Source organism: Lissotriton vulgaris, chromosome 6 (assembly GCF_964263255.1).
Source record: "Lissotriton vulgaris chromosome 6, aLisVul1.2, whole genome shotgun sequence".
In the NCBI taxonomy this organism is placed as follows: domain Eukaryota; kingdom Metazoa; phylum Chordata; class Amphibia; order Caudata; family Salamandridae; genus Lissotriton; species Lissotriton vulgaris.
Genome location: NC_141694.1, coordinates 131817658 through 131843999, shown reverse-complemented (window position 1 = coordinate 131843999; position 26342 = coordinate 131817658). Strand labels below are relative to the sequence as shown.

Here is a 26342-nt window from a genome sequence, read left to right as displayed (position 1 = left end):
CCAGTCTAGGAATTCCCAGTTCCAAGTGGTTTACCAGTCCCATTTACCAGTTGCTCTGAGCGCGTGGTATATAGGGATGTGAGCAGTGCATGGTGAGTGGAGGCGAAGAGGGTGGCAGCGGTGCCAGAAGGCCATGGCCTGGTAATGGGTGGAGAGGCCTGGCATGCTCCCCTCTTCCTCTGAAGGTTGCTGCGTGGGGACCTGGGCAGGAAAAGGGCTGAGCCTGCAGTCCAATGTCGAAGTGATTTTCCTGCTGGAACACCAGGCTCATCATAATGAGATGGAGTGATATCCCACCTGGACATACTGCTCCACAAAACTTAAAACTACCAGGCCCTAAATAGGGGTGCAAGGCTGTAAATACTTTGACAACTGAGAGCAATACCACTGGATGACTCAATAATGCTGGAGGCATATTAATTGGAGGAACTTTGTTGGAGGTGACTTATTAGGTGCTACACGTCAGTGGGTCTGTCAGGGCGCTTCAGTTACAGTACTTGTTGATTGACATACAATCTGTTGAGTGACGTACAAGAGAGCAACAGATTACTGTAAACATGGCGAGCAAAGAAAAGACAACGCTACCTCCCTTTGGAAATACTGGTTCTGATGGGTACTCTGTTTCCGCTGCAGATACTTTATCTTGCAAATATCTGGGTCTTTGGAGCCTGAGTCCAAGGAAAGTTTGTTCATTATGCTGCCATGGTTCTGGGTGTACCACTTATGACCCAGATGTCACAGTGGCATCAGACACAGTGTGACAACGACAAACATTTGAATGATGCTGCAACAGTGTCATAGGTACTGGCCCTTGCTGAAGGGTGTTCTGCAGGAGCCAGATGTGCAGGTATAAGGGTACCTAGAACCCTGCACACACAGAAGAGGTTCTGCCACTACTACTGCCAACAGCTTCATGAATGGTCGAGGTGTGCACATGAGACAAACAGCAGACCCTGGGATTGAAATGGTTGCCTTCCACCTTCCAGAACGGGGGCAATCTATGGGAGTTGTAGAACAGCAACGTGGGAAATATGTGTTTGCCTATCCATAGACACCAGTCAATCGTCCTTTCTCAATGCTGGCTGAAACGGCACCAGAGATACATTCCTTAACTTTTCCTTATTCACCTACCTGTTAAGAGCTTTTTCATCTAAAGTGGACCTCAACATTCCCATATCTTTTTTAGTTGTAAGAATACATAAGGAATAAATCCCCAAATGTCCTTCTTGTGGCAGCTTGCCTATGGCATGCATGAAGGCCATTGATGCAACATCCTCTAACAGCTTGTGCATCTGACCTTCAATTTGGTGGTGAAGGTCAATTTGAAGGAAAACTCTAGGTGTAAAGACTCTAACCTTTTTCTACAAATCTAAAGCTTATTCCACTCAAAGATTGTACCAGAAATTCCCAAAAGCTTCCATCCCTTAGCTGCAGATGCCAGAGTGAGTCGCAGTTGTTTGTTTAGTATATTCTCTATTCCTGGAAGGTTTCTTGCCTCCGAAAAGGCTGATCGGTGCCTCTGTGGGGTTAGAGTCATTGACATATATTGCTACAGAGGGTAAAAAGTCTTATGATTAGGCAAACGCTATAACAGCCACCCAGGCTGTCTGAATGCCATGCTAGTTTCAAGTCTGGGATCATCAGTATCTCTCAGCTGTTTCCCACAACCATCATAATGTGCAAGATTGTTGACTCCGGTCCTGGGAAAAAGCAAAAACCGAAGTCAAGAGTGTCACCTCATTCCTGAAGAGACATACATCTGGCAAGCAATGAACACAACAAAGTCTGACCTAGACTGTATTATAAGGTTTGATGACTCCATACCATCAATTGATTCAATGCTTCCACCTGTGAATCAGGCAGATGTACCACTGCTTTCTTAACCGGCTGCCACAAAGAAGCTAAATTACTGGTCTCATTTACTGACCTCAAATGCACAGACTGTGTTGCATCCATTGTCTTGGACTTTCTACCTGGGAGGCGTCAGGTTGGGAATGTGTTCAGCTAACTGTGGTGTTAGCCACAATCACTACTGGGGAACGGGGTGGTCATTGGGTATGTTGCTAAGTAAAAGAGAAAACCAAGGTTCAAACTAAATGTCCTTAGCAGCATCCCTGATATGCAGACATTGAGGCTGATTCCTTCCATATGTCATCTACTGGATTTTTAAATCCTCAGCATGAGGGAGGAAAGGCTTCTGCTCTAGAGACCCACAGTGCAGAATATCTGTAGCCATGCTGTGCGCATCAGCCTTCTGGGTCTTGGGCGGCTTTAACCCCAGGTACCTCCTCTGCGGTTGTCAGACAGCAGCTGGCTCGCCAGATTCAGGACACTCCAGACCACTTGCCTCTACTCTTTGTTGTCAATCTCTTCTCCCTCTTGCACTTTGACTTATGCATAACGCACACTTCAATCACTGATATCAAGGTGACACTCAGAGGGAGACATGTCATCTCTGTTATAAAGAGTGATGGCCATGGAATCAGACTGTGGCTTTGGTGTAGCTCTCTCCAGTGCTCGATGCACTGCAGCTCATGGTCCACGCTGTGTAACAGACTATCTGTGGCTAACAGGGTAACCACTCTCTCGTTTGAGTAATTAACCAAAACATCTAATCTTTCTATGATTCAAAGCGCCCCACCACTGGTATTACAAACACTAGAGCGGGCATTGCCACCACCCACCCTGCCCACTGCTTCCAACCTCTTTACCTGAACTTCAAACCCCATTACGACTCTTAACCTTGGTCCGAAGATTAAGACCCTATTTCTGTCAATGTTTTCAGGTCAACTATAATCCCCAAAAGCCTCTGGTGCACTCTTAGATCCAGATCTCTTCGTGTGTAATGTTTGCACCTGCTACACTAAAGCAGGTTGATGTGAATCACAATGCTGAGAGCCAATCGTGGTGATGCTGGCAGAATCATCAGTATGATGCCACCTGGAGTGTTGACAAGAGTCTCATGCCACGAGTGCTCTTTATGTGGCAGTTGCTGCTTATGCCTTGGATGTTGCCTGCTGGGACGGCTCTCTGTACCTGCCTTATAAATTATTCTTCTATTACATCATTTTTTTTAAAATATATTTTTTATTGAGAATATAACATTGAAATATCACATATAGCAACCATTCAAGCAGGACAATAGGAAATATTCTCATGTAAGGCATTACATCATGCATGTACAACATTGAAACTATACAGTGCAGTAATCTCATGCCCCGGGTAGCAGTGTTGAAATGAAGGGGCCACAATAATCACACAGTAATTTCTCATTTTTGTAAAGTGAACTCAAGCTTGTCATGTCCATTGGGTGGTATGCTATTTTCAGCGAGGCCGATGCCTCCGCCATATCTGATTCATTACAATTATTGCATGACTATACCACATTGCGTGATGTTTGGGCGCATCCAGCGTCATATCAGAGCAGTAGTTACATTCCCAACTCTAATGGGAGCGTAATGCAGTGTGGTTACGTGTATAGGCAGGCCTCTTTTGCCATCTGCGCCACGCTTTACATCGCCTCTGCGGATGATTACAGTGAGTCCTTCGCATGGAGTACCCCCGCAGCCTCTGGTGCGTGTGCTATCCGCCACTGACAGTGTTGTCATGTGCCTACGTCTTAGCCATTGGCCACCAGAGTAACTAAGGTGTCCCGATATCAATTCTCCATTTAACGTCCAACTAGGGTAAGTGGGAAGGGGGATCAGGATTTTAAAACTGAGCAAAATTGGGGGGGGGGGGAGAAAATTTACATAGAAGGAAAGTTGGGATAAGACTCCCTGCAACGATTAAAACGGGCGAGTCAAGAAAAAAGGAAAAGAAAACAAGGGGAATACGCCAGTAAGACATGTCCAGTGGGGCACATAATCAGGTGTCATGTCTGTGTGTCTCAGTGTGGGTGTGGTCTCTCGTCCGAACAGGTGGAAGCCCAGCGATCAGGGAGGGCGGCCCCGCCCGAGGCAGGGGCAAGGCATGGTAGCGACACCCGGTGGTGCGCCTGGGGGGAGGGTGTTTCAACTCAATAAGGCAGTGAAAGACAGTTGTTTGTCGCGCCGCGTTGGAGGCATGTTGATGTTTCCCTTTGTCCCATCATGTCCTCCGGGTGTCCGCCTTTATTGCGTTGCTGTCACATTAGTGTCATTAGGTGTGGGTGGTGTCTGAGGTGCGTCCTGGTCGGTGTATGCCTGGCGGAAAGTTTGCAAGATGTCCCTCGACAGCTGCGCTATCGGTATGGCCCTCAGGCCTGCCGTTTCCTCCCTGCACAGGGTCACCTCCTCCGCCACCGCCCAGTTGTTGAAAGAGGTGTACCAGTGCCGGAGCTGCGGTGGATCTCTTTTTTTCCAGCGTTTGGTGATTAGTCGCTTGGCGGGGATAAGTCCCAGATCCCAGAACCTGGAGTGGACCTTAGTGTGCTTTGTCCTCTTGAATAATCCAAGCAAGCAGGCCTCCCACGTGTGCGGCAGCTCCGCCCCGGCCCCCCTCGTCAACAGTCTCACCACTGCTGTCCAATAAGTATGTAGCCTGGGACAAACCCAGAGCATGTGGAGTATATCCACACCTACCTGGGAGCAACGTGGACATTCCGATGTACCTATGCCAAAATATTGGTTTATGCGGTCCGGAGATAGATATGCTCTATGTGTAATATAGAATTGAATGATCTTAAAGTGGGAGTTACGTGGGATGTTGCTGGGTCCCTCCAATATTCTCTCCCATTCTTTGTCCGACCAGTCCCTGCCTCTATCCGTCGCCCATTTGTCTCTTAATGATTGGAGGGTGCAGGCGGTGTGCGTTAATAATGCCTGTGCCAGCCAGTGTACCACATGTGTTCCACCTCCCATGATGTGTAAATACTGTATTAGGAGGTGTGTCTGCGGCTCTTCAGATATGTCTCCCCAGGCTGCTGTGTATGTGCGCACTATGGATGCATGTAACAAGAACTGCCCTGCTGGTAAACCTGTGTCCGCCCTTAACCTATTAAACGGAAGCAGGGCACCATCTGCGTATAGGTCAGCTATTGTTTCTATCCCTGCTTGTTCCCAATGTTCCAATGTAGCTGCCGAAATGGCCCCTCTGTCTTTGGGGGTTCCCAGCAGTAAAAGGGCGGGAGCATAAGGTGTCACCGGCCGCGTGAGCCATAGGCCGCGCATATAACATCGATATGCCACTGCTAAATGCAATTGCGTCGGATGAGGCACCTTAGTCAAGGGGTGGAACAATTTGAGAGCCTGAGTGTGTGTCAGGGCTTGGGCATTCGAGGACGTGTCCCCCAGGTTTCTCATGGCTATCCAACCGACCACCCACTGCAGCTGCGCAGCTATGTAGTAAAGTTCCTGGTTAGGGACCGCCAGACCCCCTGCCTTTGTAGGGGCATAGAGCTTCTGCAGTGCCACCCTGGGTCGTCCCGTGTTCCAGATGAGTGCCCTTACCATAGTTTCCAGCTCCCGGAAAATGCAATTGGGGACATATACTGGCATGTTGGAATAGTAATATAAGAGTCAAGGTAACAAAATCATCTTTGTCAGGGTGACCCGGCCTGGGACACTCAGGGGGAGTGATTTGCAGAAGGTCATCTGTGCTCGTAGGGAAGAGATGGCCCTGACAAGGTTGCCCTCCAGTATATCTTCCGGGGTTCGGTAAATGTGTACCCCTAGGTAGCGAAAGGTAGTGGTGTGCCAAGCCAATCGTTCTCCGCCAAGCCGTACCTCACATTCTCGTGTGTCAGGGCTGAAGGGGTACACACCTGACTTACCCCAGTTAACTTTAAGTCCAGAAAGGGCCGCAAAGCCACATAACGAGTCTGTGAGCCCTTGTGGTATTTGTGTGAGATCCCGTACATATAGTAGCAGGTCATCCGCGTAAAGCGAGATCGTATGGGTCTCATCCGCCAGAGGAATACCCCATGTTTCGCCCTGACTTCTCAGCAGTTCCGCCAGTGGTTCTATTGCCAGGGAGAAAAGCAGCGGCGACAGCGGGCAACCCTGTCGCGTGCCCCTCCGCACTCTTATGGCCGTAGACAACAGACTTCCGGTGCGGACACGGACCGTCGGCACTTGGTATAATAGGCTGACCATGTCCGTGAAATCCTCTCTCAATCCGAACTTCAGCATTGCCTCCCTGGGAGAGGGCCACTCCACGGAGTCGAAGGCCTTCTCCAGGTCAAGCACCGGGCACCCCGATCTCGGCCAGCGAGTCGTAGCATATTCCTGCACTCTAAACAGCCGGCGAATGTTATGTGAGGTGCTGCGCGTGGGCACAAAGCTGTTTTGGTCCGTGTGGACCAGGGTCGGTGTGAAGGGGGCCAGCCTCTGCGCCAGGGTAGACGCTAAGATTTTGTAATCGGTATTAAGGAGGGCCAGTGGCTGATATGACCCTAATTTTTCCCCATCCCTACCAGGCTTTAGGAGGGAGATCAAGGTGGCCTCATTGAGTGTGGGTGGGAGGGCTGAGTCTTCTATTTCCGTTGCATACATCCAGATCAATTCCGGGATCAGCAAATCCGAGAACGCCTTATAAAACTCCGCTGGCAGGCCATCTGGGCCAGGAGATTTGCCATTGGAAAGCGCAGCTATAATCACTTGGAGCTCTTCCGCCGTGATAGGTGCCGCTAATTCAGCGCGTTGGGCATCCCTCAGTGTCGGCAGCTGTAAAGCCGCTAAGTAATCGGCAATGGTGTGGGTGGGGGCCTGCAGGTAGGAGAGATATAACACGCCATAATGGTCAGTGAAGGCATTGTGAATTGCTTGTTGTGTATAATGCGTGTCACCCCGTCGGTCCGTATCGCCGTCACCGGGCGTGTCCGATCATCCCTGCTAATCAACCAGGTTAGCAGCTTGCTAGGTTTGTCGCCCCTGTGGTGCGTTTGTGCCAAGTGAGCCGTGTAATTAAGGCATCGTAACCTTTCTAGTAGCCGCTCATGTTCCGTCCGGGACTCTAGTGTGTCATCTCCTCCACCCTCCATCGCAATTTGCTCCCTACGTAGGAGTTCCGTCTCGATCTTCGTTAAGTCTCTTTCTAATTGTCTCCGTAAGTTGCCCTGCATGCCCAGACAGTGCCCCCGTATCACTACCTTGAACGCATCCCACTCCACCTGGGGGGTGGATACCGTGCCCGTGTTTTCTCCGAAGTAATGACCTATCTGCGTGGACAGGGAGTCACGGAACGGGGCATCTAATAGTAGGTCTGGTTGTAATCTCCAGGTGGGGATGGGCGGATGTGTGCGAAATCTAGGATATGTGGGTTATGGTCTGAGTGGGTGCGACCCATGTAGTGCGCGTCGGTCACTTGAGGGAGCAGATCAGTCGTGAGCATGAACCTGTCTAATCGTACATGCAGGTCGTGTGCACTCGAGTAAAAGGAATATATGCGGGTGTCAGGGTTCCTACTGCGCCAAGCGTCGTGCAAATCCCATTGAGTCGCCCAGGTTTTGAATGCCTTCATGGCCCCCAAAATAGGTGCCCCCGAGAGGGGCGGGAAGGAGCGGTCCAACATGGTGTCCAAGATGCAGTTATAGTCTCCGCCCAAGACCCAGGGGAGGCCGTGCCATGGGGACAGGACCTCAGAGAGTTTCGTGAAAAACCCCTGCTGGTCCACATTAGGGGCATACACTGATGCCAACACAATCGGGCGCCCATCCAGCCTGCCTTGTATCATCACCAGTCGCCCTTCTCGATCAATATGGGAGTGATCTATTTCAAGGGGGGTTCCTGGCCAGACCCATATGAGCGCACCTCGGGCATATGATGAGTAACCTGTAGCATAAAGTTGCCCCCGCCATCTGCGCATTAGCATGTGCGTCTCAGTGTAATTTAAGTGAGTCTCCTGTAAGAGCGCTATTTGGATTTTGTGCCGTTTCAAATACGCGTATATCTGGTACCGGCGAGTGGGTGTGTGCATGCCACACACGTTCCACGTGCATATCTTGGTCTCTGCCATTAAATTAGCTTAAGTTTTCCCTGCTGCCCCTGCTGCACGAAAGCGCCACCCCCGCCTCCGGGGCGCTCTGCCTCCCACCTCTGAAACACAAACACCATCACCCACTTTAAGGGAATAAAGGTACAACATGTCTGTAAGTAGCGTATCCATATCAATGAAACTTAGGGGACAAATATAAGGGGGAATACCAAAAGGGCAGCCGCAAAACGTGCAGCCGTCCAAACACTCTAGCGAGATAATAAACATTCAAGTCTAGGGGGGTTGCCTTTCGCTTAGTAGTGCAAGAATATCAACATTAGGTAGCAAACGTGAAAATACAGTCTCCCACCCGGGGGAGCAATTGCCAGTCACAGCAGGCTGCACGGTGGGCCAGTTAGGTGTAGGAGGGATGTGCCTGTCTCGCGGTGCCACGCCGCTGGTGTATGCTAGCCCACCATGTGTAGGATGTGTATCCGTGTGGCACTTCTTAGTCAAAAGGGGGCAGTAAGGCAGGTCTCGCCGTCTCACATTGTCACTGCAACCGGTCGCCAGCCCGGTCATCCGCGCCCATGTGGTCAGGGATAATACTCACTGTGTCTCTCAGCTGGCAGTTTTCCCCTTCAGAAGGCAATCCGCGGCACGGAGCCCCAGTGTCCGCGGGCAGCCAGCCCCAGACGAACCAAGCATTGCATTCTCCGTGTCTAGCGCCTGGCTCGGTAACGAAGGAGGGGAACAAGAGCTGGTAGAAGGAAAGTGGAAGTGCATCAGAACCTTAGCCAAACAGGTCCACCGTTTGTGGTGTGACATCGGGAAGTTCCGAGGATTGCTGTGAGTCCGGTATCCCGTAAATTGCCTCGTCGTCACTCTGTAGGGCACCTGGACTTGTCGCCAGGGGAGACTGTGTGGCTGGCGGGTTGCTAATTTCCGCGACCACTTGCAGTGTGTCACGCTGTTCTCGGTGCATTTCTTCCTCAGGTGGGCCAGCGCCCGGCTGCTGACGGCCCTCGGGAGTCGGTGGCGATTTGTTACCACGTCTCCGTCTCGAGCCTCTGTTATGCTTCGTGTGAAAGGCGTCTGTGTGTTTCGGCGGGGCTTTATCCGTGCCGTTATCTAGCCAGAATTCTACTTCTTCGGGGTTGGAAAAGAAGTGTGTTTTGTCCTGTGCCACCACTCGGAGTTTTGCCGGGAACAGAAGGGAGTATTTGAGTCCAAGTTGTCGTAGGCGCCGCTTCATCGCCAGGAAGGAGTGCCTCTGGCGCTGGACCTGGACCGTGTAGTCCGGGAAGAACATGATTTGGGCGTTCTCAATTTGAATGTTCTGAAGCTCTGAAGCTTACGTGTTTCCCTCAATATGGAGTCACGATCTCTATAGTTCAAGATACGGAGCAGGAGCAGGTGGGGGTTGGAGCCCGTCGGGAGAGGCCGCGTTGGAACGCGGTGTGCCCGTTCCACCACGAAGTGAGGCAACAATGTTCCCTCCGGCAGCAGCATCTGCAACCAGTCCTCCATATGCGTCATGGGGTCTCTCCACTCCCACTATCCGTATGTTGTTCCGCCTCGCCCGTCCTTCCACGTCCTCTGCCCGGTCCTCCAGGAACTCGACCCTGTTGAGGAGGTCTCTCATGTGCTTTTCTGATTGTGTGACACTGGGCTCTAGTTTCGACATCGAGGCCTCCAAGGTGGCGGTGCGATCCGCAAGCTTTCTGTGGTCCGCTCTAAGATGCGTGAGGTCAATGGCGACCCCGTCTATTTTCGCTTCTAGGGATGTGCGTGTGGACAATATTGATTCCTCCAACCTTTCCATCGCCGCCAGTACCGTGTCCAGTTTGGTCGTCACAGGGTCAGCGTCCCCCTGCTTCAAACGTTTGCTCATCCTGTCTCGAGGTTGCGTCCCACCTGAGCCCGTGCGCGTCCTGACTCCTCCAGACATGGGCAGTTGCGGGAGTGTTTTTTATGCAGACGTGGGGCCAGCGTCCAGCAATATGTCCAGTTGAGGCCACTCACTTGATCTCCCTTAGTCACCAAACACCTGCAAGCCCCACATCTGCAGCAGTGCTGGTGTGGCTCGGGAAGCGGGCTCCACGCTGCCAGTCGCGTGGGCTGAGTCTCCGTGAGTGTGGGCAGTTCGTCTCCTTCAGTGGTAAGTACGCACCAGGATGGCCTGTATAGCAGCTGTGGCGTCCCGCGTGGTCCGCGGCGATTCACCCTCCTGGTCCGTAGTGTCGGCCAGCGATTGTGTCCCAGTGGTCTCTATTGCGGCCCGCCCGGTATGGGCCCGCAGCAGTCAGTCAGCAGTTCACGAGGTCCGGGTCTCAAGAGCCGTAGCGGACAAACCCCACCAGCCGGTAGGGCTCGTGGCTCCCAGTCCGCAGTTCAATCCAAGATGGCGTGCCGGTGAGTCTCCGGTCCTGTGGGACTCAGATGCCAGGGCCGGGAGCTGCAGCGTCTGCTTCGTTCTGCTGTTGGCTGCGGCCTCAAGGCCCCTCCGCTGCCGCACCCCGGCCTCTCTCCAGGCACTGCGTGCGAGGCACGTGAGTAGCAGGTGTCTCCATGGTCGAATAGGTGCGGTGCACAGGGCCAGCTCTCGGGACACCTTTAGGCAGGCAGGCTTGAATCGCCTGGTGTGGCGCGAAGTTTTGGCTGCGGGCCCTCCGCCAGGATCCGGCTCTGTGTTCAGGGTCCGCCGCCACCTCTCTCCGTCGCGGCCCCTCGCAGGGCCTGCACTTCCGCCGCAGGCCTCGGTCTCGCGTAGGTTTTTACGCCGGCCCGGTGTACAGGTTCGCGCCGGCCTCCAGGGAGATCTCCCGCTGCGGTGTGGCGTCTCTCGGCGACTCGATTTTTGGCTGGGTGGGAGCCAGTAGGTTTGTGCGTCGGCCCCCTGTGTCTGTGGTCCGCTGTTGTGAGGTAAATGTCGGATAAATACCCTTGGAAGGGGAGCTCACGCCGGAGCTCTACCCGTGCACGTCTTGCCTCATTGCGCGGTTAGCCACACCCCCTTATTCTTCTATTACATCATGACGGTGTTCCCTCATCATCTTTTCAGTGGCGACAGAAGATGGGATGCCACTCCGACCGAACAACAAGTGTTTTTATTCGATGTTAGAAGATGGTCGGAATCTACTTCGTGAGGTACCGATTTGAACCCCTTGGCTCGCACTTTCAGGGTAAACCGTAAGTACTTTTCTTATTTTTTACCAAGGCACACGTCCTTAAGGGGGTACAGAGCGCGTCCATTTTTTTGTGTGTGTTACCTGGAACGGTGCTTGCTACTGCCCGTTTGTTACAGGTTATCAAGTGTGCGAGTGTCTCAATCTGGGAGGGCCACTAATTCCATCCGGGCAAACAAGCTCTAAAAGCCACCAGCTTCCTCTCTAGAATACCCGACTTATAGTTCATTCTAAAGGTATACCATCACTATATCACATGTGATATGCTGTATGACTAAAATAAAGCATACTTGCCAGCCTTACTGATCGAGGCAGAAGGCTACCGTTTTTGGTAGCAATTCCAACCAACTACTAATTTCGCAACACATTCCTACATCTCTTTATTCCTGCTGCAGATGGAGTTAGATCTGATAACACTGTCTTCTGCGCATGTGCTGTGAACATTAAACCGCAACAAAGCCAGGGTTATATTAAAGCACGTTTCTCCTATAGTACATTACAATTATTTGTGCTTCTGATAATTTCCCAATACTAGCGGATGAAAATGAGAGATGAAAAAAAAATTCAACTTTCAAATGAACCCATTGGAGATTTTTCTTTTGCATATTTTAAGAATGCAAAGCCAGGTTTCACTGTCTTGCAGTCGCAGCAGGAGTTACTGATTGAGCCAGCCGCTGACCTTAGTAGTCAAAGCTCACTTATGGCATGTAATGGTTGATATAGATCTTCTGCTCCAAAATTCCAGTGTTTGTCTTTCTTTCTTTTTAATTTAGAACAGTCAGCCCCTAGTGGGTGACATTTTCTACCAGAGTTCTAGCCCTCCGATCTTTCACCATGCCGGTTGGTAAAGTCCATCTCCCTCATTAGACTTCTCCTGTGACTCCTGCCCATAACTCGGGGTTAGGACCTTCAACAATGTGTATAGCCCTCCGCAGCGGGCTAAAATGCAATTTAGAACATTGGAATGTTAGGAGCTCCTGACAATGGAGTGGCTCCGGGCTTATAATGGCTGATATCAGCCTTCTGGCTCAACATTCTAATGCTTGTCTTTCTCCCTTTTTAATTTAGAACATCCTACCCTCACTGGGGAGGGGTTCTAATAGCCTTATAGCCCTTCTGTCTTGGGCTATAACGGTTGTTAAAGGCCCTATCCATCGTTATGTGCCCTCGTCTGTGGCTCAGGCTTATACCTTGGGTTCAGGGCCTTAAACAACCAGTAAAGCCCTTGGCAGCGGGCTATATGGCTAGAATATACTTACCAAGATGAAACAGGTGGTAGGTGACGCTGCTGATGCAACATAATGGAAGGCATGCATTGTTGATCTCGATGTAGTTGCATACAACCATACCAAGGTACTGAATTGTACGCTACTACATTTTCTGCTGCTAGGTCCAATATACAAGAACTACATAAAGAAGTCAAGATTTCCAGTGTTAGGCATCAGCTTCTCTCATTTGCTGCTACCCTCTCAAATGCCAAAACTATTTTACTCAACATCAGGAAGAACATAAAAAAAAATTAAATTAATTTCGAATGTTTGTGATGTTAGGGATTGTTCCAAGTACGTTGGAGACCAGACACCTTCAACTGGAAAAGGGTACCGAGTTGGTTCAAGCAGGGCAGCATCATTTAAGTGCTCGGCGTCGACAGGTCCAATCGACATCCAACAACATTTGAGGCTTAAGTGGTGCCATACAGCGCCGTGACTCCAAATTGAAATTGAAAATAAAATGAATAAGTTAAAAATAAAGAGTCTTCAGGGTAAGAGTATCCATTAGAACTTTAAGTTTAGAAGTCAATACAGAATTGACTACTGACCTCACAACAGTTTCACCCTTGAACTTTACACTGGCAAGTCTAAGAACAGGGGCGGCCTTAGGCATGTGCAAGCTGTGCACCTGCACAGGGCTGCCAAATCCCAGGGGCCGCCACACCAATACTGTAGTCTTGTGCTGACACTGCCTAAGTGTGAGAAATTATGACGTTGCATGTTCATGCGTCCTCGCGCACACACCAATTATATTTCGGCTCCTCAACCGGCACTGGTGTTTTCTAAATCCTGAGCTACGGCCGGCATTGTAAGGTAAGCGAGCTTGCTACTCGATACCCCTCTTCTTCATTTGTCCTACGCTGCACCAGACAAGGCACACACCCATAGCTGAACTAGCTTTTTACCGATTCTTTTTGCTGCACAATACCCTGCGTGTCCCGTCTGAGGATTAGAAGATGGCCTACCGCCCCCACCTCTCTCATTTATCAGGAGGCGTCCGTCCCCCCCGCCTTTACATAATACTGCAACAGCATGTGCCCATTTTTTTAAACCTTTGCAGGGCGGGGAACTTTCTCTAACTCAGGAGGCCCCTTCCCCGCATACAATGACCATGTTTGACTGTGTAACCATGGCCAGCATTTATGAAACATGAGCACGCCCCGCGTTTGGTTTAAATCATGTCGTCCCTACCAATCCATTTTAACCTTTGCCAGTACCAGTAATAATTGTGAGTAGGCTCACGTATTTTAGGCCACACTCAGCCTTTCACATTGAGCCCCGACTAGCACTCCATGACCAGCCTTTACAGAGAGTGGGACTTTTGTCATTTCTAGTCATCACCACATGTATGAGGCCACTCACACTACAACTCGCTGTATTATTGATGTATTAGCCCTCTCACAATGTGGCCATCCGCCATGCGTAAGACACCATATTCGATATGGTATCGATATTAATGTTTCCGGGCAAAGAGGCCACCGACTCTTTCTCTGTGGGGGGGCTGTGGGTCCGGGGCCCCTGTCATGGCCCTGGCACCGCAGCATTCTGTGCCAGACGACTTCAAAGAGTAGGAGAGGCCGCAGCTACTGGCCATCTAACGACTTTTCAGGATATTTTATTAAAACACCTTCCTGAGCTCCGGGGGGCTAAGCCCCGCCCGGACCCCCTCTTCTGGGGCCCCCTACCTACGGTCCCTGACCAGGGCCGCCATGAGCCAAGAGCCGCCCCTGCTAAGAATACTAGTCACTTTTTATTGACACATACACCAAGAACATACGTGCGCCGGTAGTGGCAGAAAGGCCATTACATTTACCACCTTATGGCACAAATCTAAATACTTTAACATCGCAAAAGTGACACAGAGGTTCAATATTGTACGTCACCGGTATGGAGATATTTTTAAACTCTTCATTAAAGTTCCAGGTGTTTTGGTCACACCTGGGACTCTGGTGAAGTTGTTTGAACTTTACTCCACATTCATAAGGAAATAAAAAAGATTTAACATATATCAAATTACCTCCAGCCTTTTAGTGTTGGTTTTCTGGATAGAAATGCCTGGAAACAGATCCGCCATAATGTGCTCAAAGAGAGGGACATCTTCTGCCAGAAACTTGGGCAGGTTCCCTTCTTGCAAAGCACTGATGATGATCAGGGACTCCTCGTGTGCAGTGAGCCCCCTCTGACTGTCCCTGGAAGGAGAAACACAGCTTTTCACGCAATGCACAAGCGAGGGTTTCATGTGTTCTATTTGAGCAGGGTGTGAAATGGAATAATACAGACCACTTATGTTCAATAGAAACTTCGGCCGTCTGACCCGTATAAAAGGTATCCTCCTGCCTGCCTCCACCCTTGATTGGGGCATTAAGAGCTATTTTAAGTAATAAGCACGCGCCACGCACATTGAAAAATATTTTCAGGTGTGTGAAATTTATGTACTTTTTAGGTCTCGTAGAGAGACCTATTGCAGTCAAACCAGAAAGCTGAGGATTTGTAGAAGTGCACATGCTCGTGAACACGCTTCTATCCCCCTGCCATGCTCTTCAAAGGCTTCCCTTACCGTTTCCTCCTGCTTCCCTGCCCACTGCTTCACACTTCACGGCCGCCAGGCCGTGACTCAAATTTATTTTCTCTGTGCCCTCACCTCTCCAGCCCCTCCCTGCTCGCCGTGCTCCTTGCTTCCATCCCAGGCCAAACTCATGCCTTCAAAACGTGACAGCATTGTACAGCCCGGCCGCCTTTTGGTCTCCTAGTTAACCTTCTCACTCCCTCTTTCTCCCACGCCACCTCCCTCTCTGTGTCTGCCTCCCACTCTCCGCTGCCGTTGTCTGTCCTCGTCCCTTCTTCTCCCTCCATCTTTATCTTTTCTTTCTCTGTCCCTCCGCTCTCCTTTTGAAGTCTGCTTTCTTCGTTTCACATTCTGAATCTTTCACATTCTGAATCTCTCCCTTTCATCTTCGTTTCGCCCCTCGTTTATTTACATTTAAACATCAGCTGTTGTGTGTTTGAACTTGCTGGTGTGGCCCCTTTATCTCCCTTTTTCGGCTCTTTTAGCCATCTGTTGCTTCCCCAGCGTGGTGCCGCCAGCAGCTTCACTTCAGGCATCCACTCCCCCCTCCCCCTACTTCACACTTCTCACGGCCGCCAGGCCATGTTTCGCATTTCTCCTCCCCCCCTCCCCACTATCATTCTGCTATGCAGATCGTTTCTGTTGCGTATCTCCTGCAGCTTCTTTATTACGAATACTTTTAGAGGGCCTGTGTGCTTGCTTTTATAGGCAGGGGGACTGTGTCACCATGAAGAATAGAAAAGTAAGGTCCCCAACCTGGACATATCAAACAGGCCCGGGCTGGAAAGGTGAGTTGCTGTTAAAGCAGCAGCTGGAACCCTCTTCACACATGGGCATTCCAGGCTGCCAGTGATGCTTATCACAAACGTAGCTTGTTTTCATTGCACTCTCCCTGCCTTCCTCCGGTGCCCACATGCTGGTTTATCCACCCCATCCCCCTCCCACTTGTTGGTGCGCCCTGATACGCCCCTTAGTCTGTTGTTGCTCCCTCGTGCTCAACAGCCCTTCCTTCCCCCTCCCTGGCTGTCCATTCTGTTCCCTCCCTCCTCCATGACCCTGGATGGCACCTAATACAGTTTCATCAAGCTTAGGGAGAAATGTGTTATTCTTTTCAGCCGCCCTCCACAGAGATTAGTTGTGCGAGTTTCTCTTTCAATTAAGTTCAGAAGTGTGTTACAATTTCTCGAGAATATTTGAAATAAACGACTGATATAAAATAGTTTGAGTGCCCCACCCCGGCCATTTCATACGCGCCCATTTTTTACACAAGCTTATGCTGCAGAAGACTGATTCGAGCAGAAAATTCTTTGCGCGAACTATGACAGTCACAGCTTTAAATAGGCAGGTAAAGACCCTGTGCAGTTCTGAAATCCTTGCTTTTAAGTGATGATTTGTCCTGGCGTTTGTTGTTCTGCCCCCCTTCCATAGACACTGGGCTATTACATGTCATATTACTCTTCTGGCACTATTTTTTTTCGTTTGCATCAGCTCGCACACAGCTGATGGCTTAAGTGTAAAAACACACCCAGCATTTCTTTGTTTCCTGATCGTCTTGGGCTCTTATCTCAACACATTTTTGGAGCAGTTAAAGACTGAGATTAGATGTCAGACGTGTTCCGAGGTCACCAATTCCATGCACCAAATCCCTCCCACTTGTTTAACTTATGGGCTGGTTCTGCATTGCACTTAATCTCCCCGTGCGGTCCCCCCTTCCCCCCCACCCCCTCCTGTCCATCTCTGCTTGTTATTTTCAGTGCTGCCATTGTTCTAGAATCACGGTTAAAGAAAAATATATATGTATTTATTTTTCATTTCTTAAATTAGCATTTTTTGTATTCATACTTATTATATCTTATTCTGAAGTGAGTAAAAACAAATAGGTTGCCCCGAAAGGAGCGTGCAAAGGGAGAAAAGATGTGCTCAAGAAGTATTGAAACGGATGAAAGGAAAACACAGTGGTGAACAAGGAGAAGAAATATTCACATTATTTTTCAAACAATACTGGACATATAATTCGTCCCATTGAAAACCTGGCCGGGATAATATTTACAAATCACAACATTGTACTCCATAAACCTATATGTCTTATATTTGCACTAGCAACAATGTAGTAAAACAGCCGGTCCAAGGTTATGAAAGAAAGGTGTCGACGTTTCGACTCGTCTTAGCCCAACGGTGATTTAGACCTGGGGATTGCGAGTCTTCATCAGGACTGTAGGGACTGGGGCAACCAAGGGGATCTTTAATTTACCCTAAAAAAGAGAATTAGGAAATAACTAAACCGTGGTGAGGATTTTAAAAACCTATAACCCACATAGGGCTAAAGGGTGGTATTGGCTTACCCTTCTGGAAAGAGCAAGCGTAGGGAGGAGATCCGAATTCACACTTCCCACAGGATAATTCCTTATTCAAATTGGAAAAGACGATACTTCATATTGTATTGTGATTGGCAAGGTTCATACCTACAATTGATTAATTAACGTCAGTATACCTTAGTAGTGAAATGAGAAATTGTATTCAAAATTTAATAAGGGTTAATTACCTTGGTATGAGGTATGTACCAGGGTCAAACTCTTATGCTGACCATTCCGATTGTGTATTAATCCAATCTCACCCACAACAGAAAATTGGGGGCATTAATGTCCTTATTTCGAAGTCAAGGATTCTACAGGGAAAACATGGGTGATAGGATTACCATTAGTCATATTTCGAATATATCCCCTAAACTTAAAAACTTAGGTTTTCTATTTAAGTACATTAGAGAAGCTCTTACCTAAAATGCTTCTTGGCAGATATGTAGTGATTCAATAATAATTCCTATTCGTAATCTGCGGAAAAAGGCAAACCCGGGGTCACACTCTATGTTTTTCACGAGGTACAGTGTGTGTACTGAGAGGCTAATTCGGGTAATCGAAAAGGGAAAGGGATTACCTGCTCGCCGCCTGTTGGTCATCACAAATGCAATCCAAGGCCTCTCTGTGCCTTCGGAGAAGGATGCCGGTCAGTCGTCACAATTGCAGTGAAAACCACTCTCTGCCTTCGAAGACAAAGCGCCGTCATAGAGCGTGTATTTCCGCGCTTGAAATAGAAAAAGCCTCTGACTCTCGTCATGTGCATCGAGAGGGGACTATTCATCGCGGAATGCTTCCGCATTACTGTTTAAGTGTTCCGGAAATAATGCACATTACAGTGCATAACCCACTGTGTTGTAACTTTCTGGTCCCTACAGTCCTGATGAAGACTCGCAATCCCCAGGTCTAAATCACCGTTGGGCTAAGACGAGTCGAAACGTCGACACCTTTCTTTCATAACCTTGGACCGGCTGTTTTACTACATTGGTGCTAGTGCAAATATAAGACATATAGGTTTATGGAGTACAATGTTGTGATTTGTAAATATTATCCCGGCCAGGTTTTCAATGGGACGAATTATATGTCCAGTATTGTTTGAAAAATAATGTGAATATTTCTTCTCCTTGTTCACCACTGTGTTTTCCTTTCATCCGTTTCAATACTTCTTGAGCACATCTTTTCTTCCTTTGCACGCTCCTTTCGGGGCAACCTATTTGTTTTTACTCACTTCAGAATAAGATATAATAAGTATGAATACAAAAAATGCTAATTTAAGAAATGAAAAATAAATACATATATATTTTTCTTTAACCGTGGTGTTAGGTTTTCTCTCAATATAATATATTGATAGACTTTTGGGCAGACTGGATATTGTTGCTCAAAAAAGGAAATTGAGTCACTGTTTGATTGAGTCACCATTTGTAATCAATAGGCTTTGGACCATTGTTTGTTTATATTAGTATACACCCAGGTCCATGTCTTATGGGCTACCCCATTTTCTTAATGGTTATTGTTCTAGAATCGTTCCACCTCCCACACAGACAGAATTATTTCTACTTCTAATTATATTTGAAAATGCATTTTGCCCAAAGCAGTATATAGTTGCACTGGGTTATTTTATTTAATTAGTTTTATAAAGAGCTTGGTGTTTACTTGTAGCATGTTTCGTTAAAGCTTTTGCTTGTTTCCCTTGCAGTAACATATACAACCCCCTTAACTGTTCAAGGGTCAACAACAGCATGCTCCCTGCAGTTAGCCTCGCATTGTCTCACTTTTCCGTCTCAATGCTGTTATCTTTCAGTCTCCCAGGCAGACTTCCTCTCTTCTCCCAAGGCCTGCTTACTGGTAGTGCTTTTCCTTCCATTAGCCTATCCTTCTCAGGGAATTTATCCACCCAAGCATTTTCGTTGCGTTCTGATACTCGTTTTATTGCTGTTCCGATTATTAATGGAGGAGACTACCATTACTAGAATGCACAGGAAGAGCCTTGCTGTATGTGCCACTCGCCCAGGCAAAGGGAAGCTTGTAAACGTTTGGGGCAGATAGTCTTGGTGTGCTCTAAAAAAACAGATTTTTGTTGGTTCTTAGTTTACTGTAACTTGATGTCTACCTGCTTCTTGACGAAACAGCTACTTTAACTTGTTTTTTTTTGTAGGCATGGGGAGGGCTGACATCAAGTCTCGAACTGGGTTCCCTAGTTCCAAAGTCAGCTGCTCAGGTTCTTACGCCACACCCTCTCTACAAATATTGCTGGGCATAGATATCAGTATGTTCTGCTGGTAGTTGCCGAGATGAGTAATTCATTTTTTTCTCGTTTGTTTTCCTGTAGTCACCTCGAGAGGGGGTAGTGCCTGGGGCTGTAGAAGTTTATGAACTGAGTAGCTCACGCTGACACCATGTGTGACCTTGGGCTAAGTTGCAAGCCAGTTTACCCATCACACATTTTAGGAAGAATATCACCAGGTGTCTCTAGTTGGGAGACTGCATCACCCAAAAAGGTGGTTTCATGCCATTGAAAGACTGCTGGAAAAATAAAGCCATGTCTGGAGAATACCACTACACATCAGTATCTTACCAACGCAGTCACCACACAGTCTCTTCTCTCTGTCTTATGATGTCTGCCCTGCCACCATGTACTTCGGACCCTCACCCTCACACCTCCTCACCCTCACACACAATCTCACCTTCACACACTCTCACACACCCTCACTCACCCTCACCCCCTCACCCTCACCCTCACAACCATCTCACCCTCACTCACCCTCACCCCCTCACCCCCTCACACCCCCACACCCTCTCACCCTCACACACCCTCACTCACCCTCACACCCTCACCCACTGTCACCCACCCTCACTCACCCTCACACCCTCACCCCCTCACCCTCACAACCCTCTCACCCTCACTCATCCTCTCACCCTCACTCACCCTCACCCCCTTACACTCCCACACACCCTCACCCTCACACCCCTTCACCCTCACCCTCACACCCTCTCACCCTCACACACCTCCTCACCCTCACACCCCCTCAATCACCCTCACACCCTCATCCTCATACCCTCACCCCCCTCACCCTCAACACCCTCTCACCATCACTCACCCTCTCACCCTCACTCACCCTCACTCACCCTCACCCCTCAAACCCCCACACACCCTCACCCTCCCTCACCCCCTCACCCTCACACACCTCCATACCCTCACACCCCCTCACTCTCACTCATCCTCACACCCCCTCATCCTCACCCTCACACCCCTCACCCTCACACCCCCTCCCCCTCACTCTCACACACCCTCACTCACCCTCACACCCCGCACCCTCTCACACACCCTCACTCACCCTCACACCCCTCACTCTCACACACCCTCACCCCCTCCCCCTCACACCCCCTCACACCCCCTCACCCCCTCATCCTCACACACCCTCACACCCCCTCACCCTCACCCACCCTCACCCTAACACACCCTCACCCTCACTCACACACCCTCACTCACACACCCTCACCCTCACCCTCACACACCCTCACTCTCACACACCCTCACCCTTACACCCCCTCACCCTCACACCCCCTCACCCTCACACCCCCTCACCCACCGTCACCCACCCTCACTCACCCTCACACCCTCACCCCCCTCACCCTCACAACCCTCTCACCCTCACTCATCCTCTCACCCTCACTCACCCTCACCCCCTTACACTCCCACACACCCTCACCCTCACACCCCTTCACCCTCACCCTCACACCCTCTCACCCTCATCCTCACACACCTCCTCACCCTCACACCCCTCACTCACCCTCACACCCTCATCCTCATACCCTCACCCCCCTCACCCTCGACACCCTCTCACCATCACTCACCCTCTCACCCTCACTCACCCTCACCCCCTCACACCCCCACACACCCTCACCCTCCCTCACCCTCACCCCCCTCACCCTCACACACCTCCTCAGCCTCACACCCCCTCACTCTCACTCATCCTCACACCCCCTCATCCTCACCCTCACACCCCCTCACCCTCCCACCCCTCACACCCCCTCACCCTCACTCTCACACCCCTTCACTCACCCACACACCCCCCACCCTCTCATACACCCTCACTCACCCTCACACCCCTCACTCTCACCCCCCCTCACCCCCCCTCACACACCCTCACACCCCTCATCCTCACACACCCTCACACCCCCTCACCCTCACCCACCCTCACCCTCACTCACACACCCTCACTCACACACCCTCACCCTCACACACCCTCACACCCCCTCACCCTCACACCCCCTCACCCTCACCCACCGTCACCCACCCTCACTCACCCTCACACCCTCACACCCCCTCACCCTCACTCTCACACACCCTCACTCACCTTCACACCCCGCACCCTCTCACACACCCTCACTCACCCTCACACCCCTCACTCTCACACACCCTCACCCCCTCCCCCTCACACCCCCTCACCCCCTCACCCCCTCATCCTCACACACCCTCACACCCCCTCACCCTCACCCTAACACACCCTCACCCTCACTCACACACCCTCACTCACACACCCTCACCCTCACCCTCACACACCCTCACTCTCACACACCCTCACCCTTACACCCCCTCACCCTCACACCCCCTCACCCTCACACCCTCACCCACCGTCACCCACCCTCACTCACCCTCACACCCTCACCCCCTCACCCTCACAACCCTCTCACCCTCACTCACCCTCTCACCCTCACTCACCCTCACCCCCTTATACTCCCACACACCCTCACCCTCACACCCCTTCACCCTCACCCTCACACCCTCTCACCCTCATCCTCACACACCTCCTCACCCTCACACCCCCTCACTCACCCTCACACCCTCATCCTCATACCCCCTCACCCTCGACACCCTCTCACCGTCACTCACCCTCTCACCCTCACTCACCCCCTCACGCCCCCACACACCCTCACCCTCCCTCACCCTCACCCCCTCACCCTCACACACCTCCTCAGCCTCACACCCCCTCACTCTCACTCATCCTCACACCCCCTCATCCTCACCCTCACACCCCCTCACCCTCACACCCCCTCACACCCCCTCACCCTCACTCTCACACCCCTTCACTCACCCACACACCCCCCACCCTCTCACACACCCTCACTCACCCTCACACCCCTCACTCTCACACGCCCTCACCCCCTCCCCTCACACCCCCTCACACCCCTCATCCTCACACACCCTCCCACCCCCTCACCCTCACCCACCCTCACACACCCTCACCCTCACTCACACACCCTCACTCACACACCCTCACCCTCACACACCCTCACCCTCACACACCCTCACCCTCACACACCCTCACATAGGATAGCAAAACATAGCATAGCATAACAAAACAAAGCATAGGCTAGCAAAACAAAACATAGCATAACAAAACAAAACATAGCATAGCAAAACACAACAAAGCTTAGCATAGCATAACAAAACACAACAAAACATAGCATAACAAAACAAAGCATAGCAAAACAAAATATAGCATAGTGTAACAAAACATAGCATTGCATAACAAAACACAACAAAACATAGCAGAACAAAACATAGCATAGCATAACAAAACATAGCATAACAAAACAGCAAAACACAACAAAACATAGCATAACATAACAAAACACAACAAAATGTAGCATACATAACAAAACATAGCATTGCAAAGCATAGCAACACATAGCATAGCATAACAAAACCCACATAGCATAGCATAACAAAACAAAGCTTAGCAAAGCATAACAAAACATAGCATAGCATAACAAAACACAACAAAACATAGCATAGCATAACAAAACAAGGCATAGGATAACAAAACTAAGCATAGCATAACAAAACAAAGCATAGGATAACAAAACAAAACATAGCATAGCATAACAAAACATAGCATTACATAACAAAACATAGCATAACAAAACACAACACATAGCATACCAAAACATAGCAAAACACAACAAAACATAGCATAGCTTAACAAAAAACAACAAAACATATAATAGCATAGCAAAACATAGCATACCAAACACAACAAAACATAGCATAGCAAAACAAAGCATAGCATAGAAAAAGACAACAAAACATAGCATAGCCCTCACACCCTCATCCTCGACACCCTCTCACCATCACTCACCCTCTCACCCTCACTCACCCTCACCCCCTCACACCCCCACACACCCTCACCCTCCCTCACCCTCACCCCCCTCACCCTCACACACCTCCTCAGCCTCACACCCCCTCACTCTCACTCATCCTCACACCCCCTCATCCTCACCCTCACACCCCCTTACCCTCCCACCCCTCACACCCCCTCACCCTCACTCTCACACCCCTTCACTCACCCACACCCCCCCCACCCTCTCATACACCCTCACTCACCCTCACACCCCTCACTCTCACCCCCCTCACCCCCCCTCACACACCCTCACACCCCTCATCCTCACACACCCTCACACCCCCTCACCCTCACCCACCCTCACCCTCACTCACACACCCTCACTCACACACCCTCACCCTCACACACCCTCACACCCCCTCACCCTCACACCCCCTCACCCTCACCCACCGTCACCCACCCTCACTCACCCTCACACCCTCACACCCCCTCACCCTCACTCTCACACACCCTCACTCACCTTCACACCCCGCACCCTCTCACACACCCTCACTCACCCTCACACCCCTCACTCTCACACACCCTCACCCCCTCCCCCTCACACCCCCTCACCCCCTCACCCCCTCATCCTCACACACCCTCACACCCCCTCACCCTCACCCTAACACACCCTCACCCTCACTCACACACCCTCACTCACACACCCTCACCCTCACCCTCACACACCCTCACTCTCACACACCCTCACCCTTACACCCCCTCACCCTCACACCCCCTCACCCTCACACCCTCACCCACCGTCACCCACCCTCACTCACCCTCACACCCTCACACCCTCACCCTCACAACCCTCTCACCCTCACTCACCCTCTCACCCTCACTCATCCTCACCCCCTTATACTCCCACACACCCTCACCCTCACACCCCTTCACCCTCACCCTCACACCCTCTCACCCTCATCCTCACACACCTCCTCACCCTCACACCCCCTCACTCACCCTCACACCCTCATCCTCATACCCCCTCACCCTCGACACCCTCTCACCGTCACTCACCCTCTCACCCTCACTCACCCCCTCACGCCCCCACACACCCTCACCCTCCCTCACCCTCACCCCCTCACCCTCACACACCTCCTCAGCCTCACACCCCCTCACTCTCACTCATCCTCACACCCCCTCATCCTCACCCTCACACCCCCTCACCCTCACACCCCCTCACACCCCCTCACCCTCACTCTCACACCCCTTCACTCACCCACACACCCCCCACCCTCTCACACACCCTCACTCACCCTCACACCCCTCACTCTCACACGCCCTCACCCCCTCCCCTCACACCCCCTCACACCCCTCATCCTCACACACCCTCCCACCCCCTCACCCTCACCCACCCTCACACACCCTCACCCTCACTCACACACCCTCACTCACACACCCTCACCCTCACACACCCTCACCCTCACACACCCTCACCCTCACACACCCTCACATAGGATAGCAAAACATAGCATAGCATAACAAAACAAAGCATAGGCTAGCAAAACAAAACATAGCATAACAAAACAAAACATAGCATAGCAAAACACAACAAAGCTTAGCATAGCATAACAAAACACAACAAAACATAGCATAACAAAACAAAGCATAGCATAACATAACAAAGCATAGCAAAACAAAATATAGCATAGTGTAACAAAACATAGCATTGCATAACAAAACACAACAAAACATAGCAGAACAAAACATAGCATAGCATAACAAAACATAGCATAACAAAACAGCAAAACACAACAAAACATAGCATAACATAACAAAACACAACAAAATGTAGCATACATAACAAAACATAGCATTGCAAAGCATAGCAAAACATAGCATAGCATAACAAAACCCACATAGCATAGCATAACAAAACAAAGCTTAGCAAAGCATAACAAAACATAGCATAGCATAACAAAACACAACAAAACATAGCATAGCATAACAAAACAAGGCATAGGATAACAAAACTAAGCATAGCATAACAAAACAAAGCATAGGATAACAAAACAAAACATAGCATAGCATAACAAAACATAGCATTACATAACAAAACATAGCATAACAAAACACAACAACACATAGCATACCAAAACATAGCAAAACACAACAAAACATAGCATAGCTTAACAAAAAACAACAAAACATATAATAGCATAGCAAAACATAGCATACCAAACACAACAAAACATAGCATAGCAAAACAAAGCATAGCATAGAAAAAGACAACAAAACATAGCATAGCATAACAAAACATAGCATAGCATAACAAAGCATAGCATAGCAAAACATAGCATAGCATAACAAAACATAGCATAGCATAACAAAACACAGCATAACATAGCATAACAATTCAAAGCATGGGATAGCAAAACATAGCATAGCGTAACAAAACATAGCATAGCATAACAAAACACAGCATAGCATAGCATAACAAAACAAAACATAGGATAGCAAAACAAAACATAGCATAGCATACAGCATCACTCCGCACCACCTCAGCATCACTCAGGGGCACCACAACATCACTATGCGCTACCACAGCATCACTGAACGCCACAGCATCACTCGTTCGCCATCACAACATCACTCAGTGCCACCACAGCATCAATCTGTGCAACCATTTAACAACACCTGGTTCAAATATGTTTTCTCAATGTTTCAAGCTTTATTACAAATGTAACAAAAATATGTTAATATTTCACTTCTGTTCTTGGATTTTCGTCACAATTAAATACACTGAACATAATCTTCACAAAAGTTATTTACAAAACTTTTAAGCTATTGCCAATATGAATTACAATAACTTTTATTTAAGTATTAATTATGGGAAAAAAATGAAAAGCCATTGTCATTTGTAATATCAATACATGTAAGCCACGTAAATACAACACATATTGCATTAC

The 26342-nt window shown here is 49.6% G+C and overlaps 1 protein-coding gene across 1 annotated transcript in view; it reads right to left on the bottom strand.

Annotated features, from left to right (window-relative positions):
- Window positions 1-26342, bottom strand: part of DNAH14 (dynein axonemal heavy chain 14) — a 1270113-nt gene that overhangs the window by 721081 nt on the left and 522690 nt on the right. The window contains exon 35 of the mRNA XM_086926153.1: window positions 14370-14541. Within this exon, the coding sequence (XP_086782279.1) occupies window positions 14370-14541 (172 nt within the window). The remainder of the gene's footprint in view (window positions 1-14369; window positions 14542-26342) is intronic.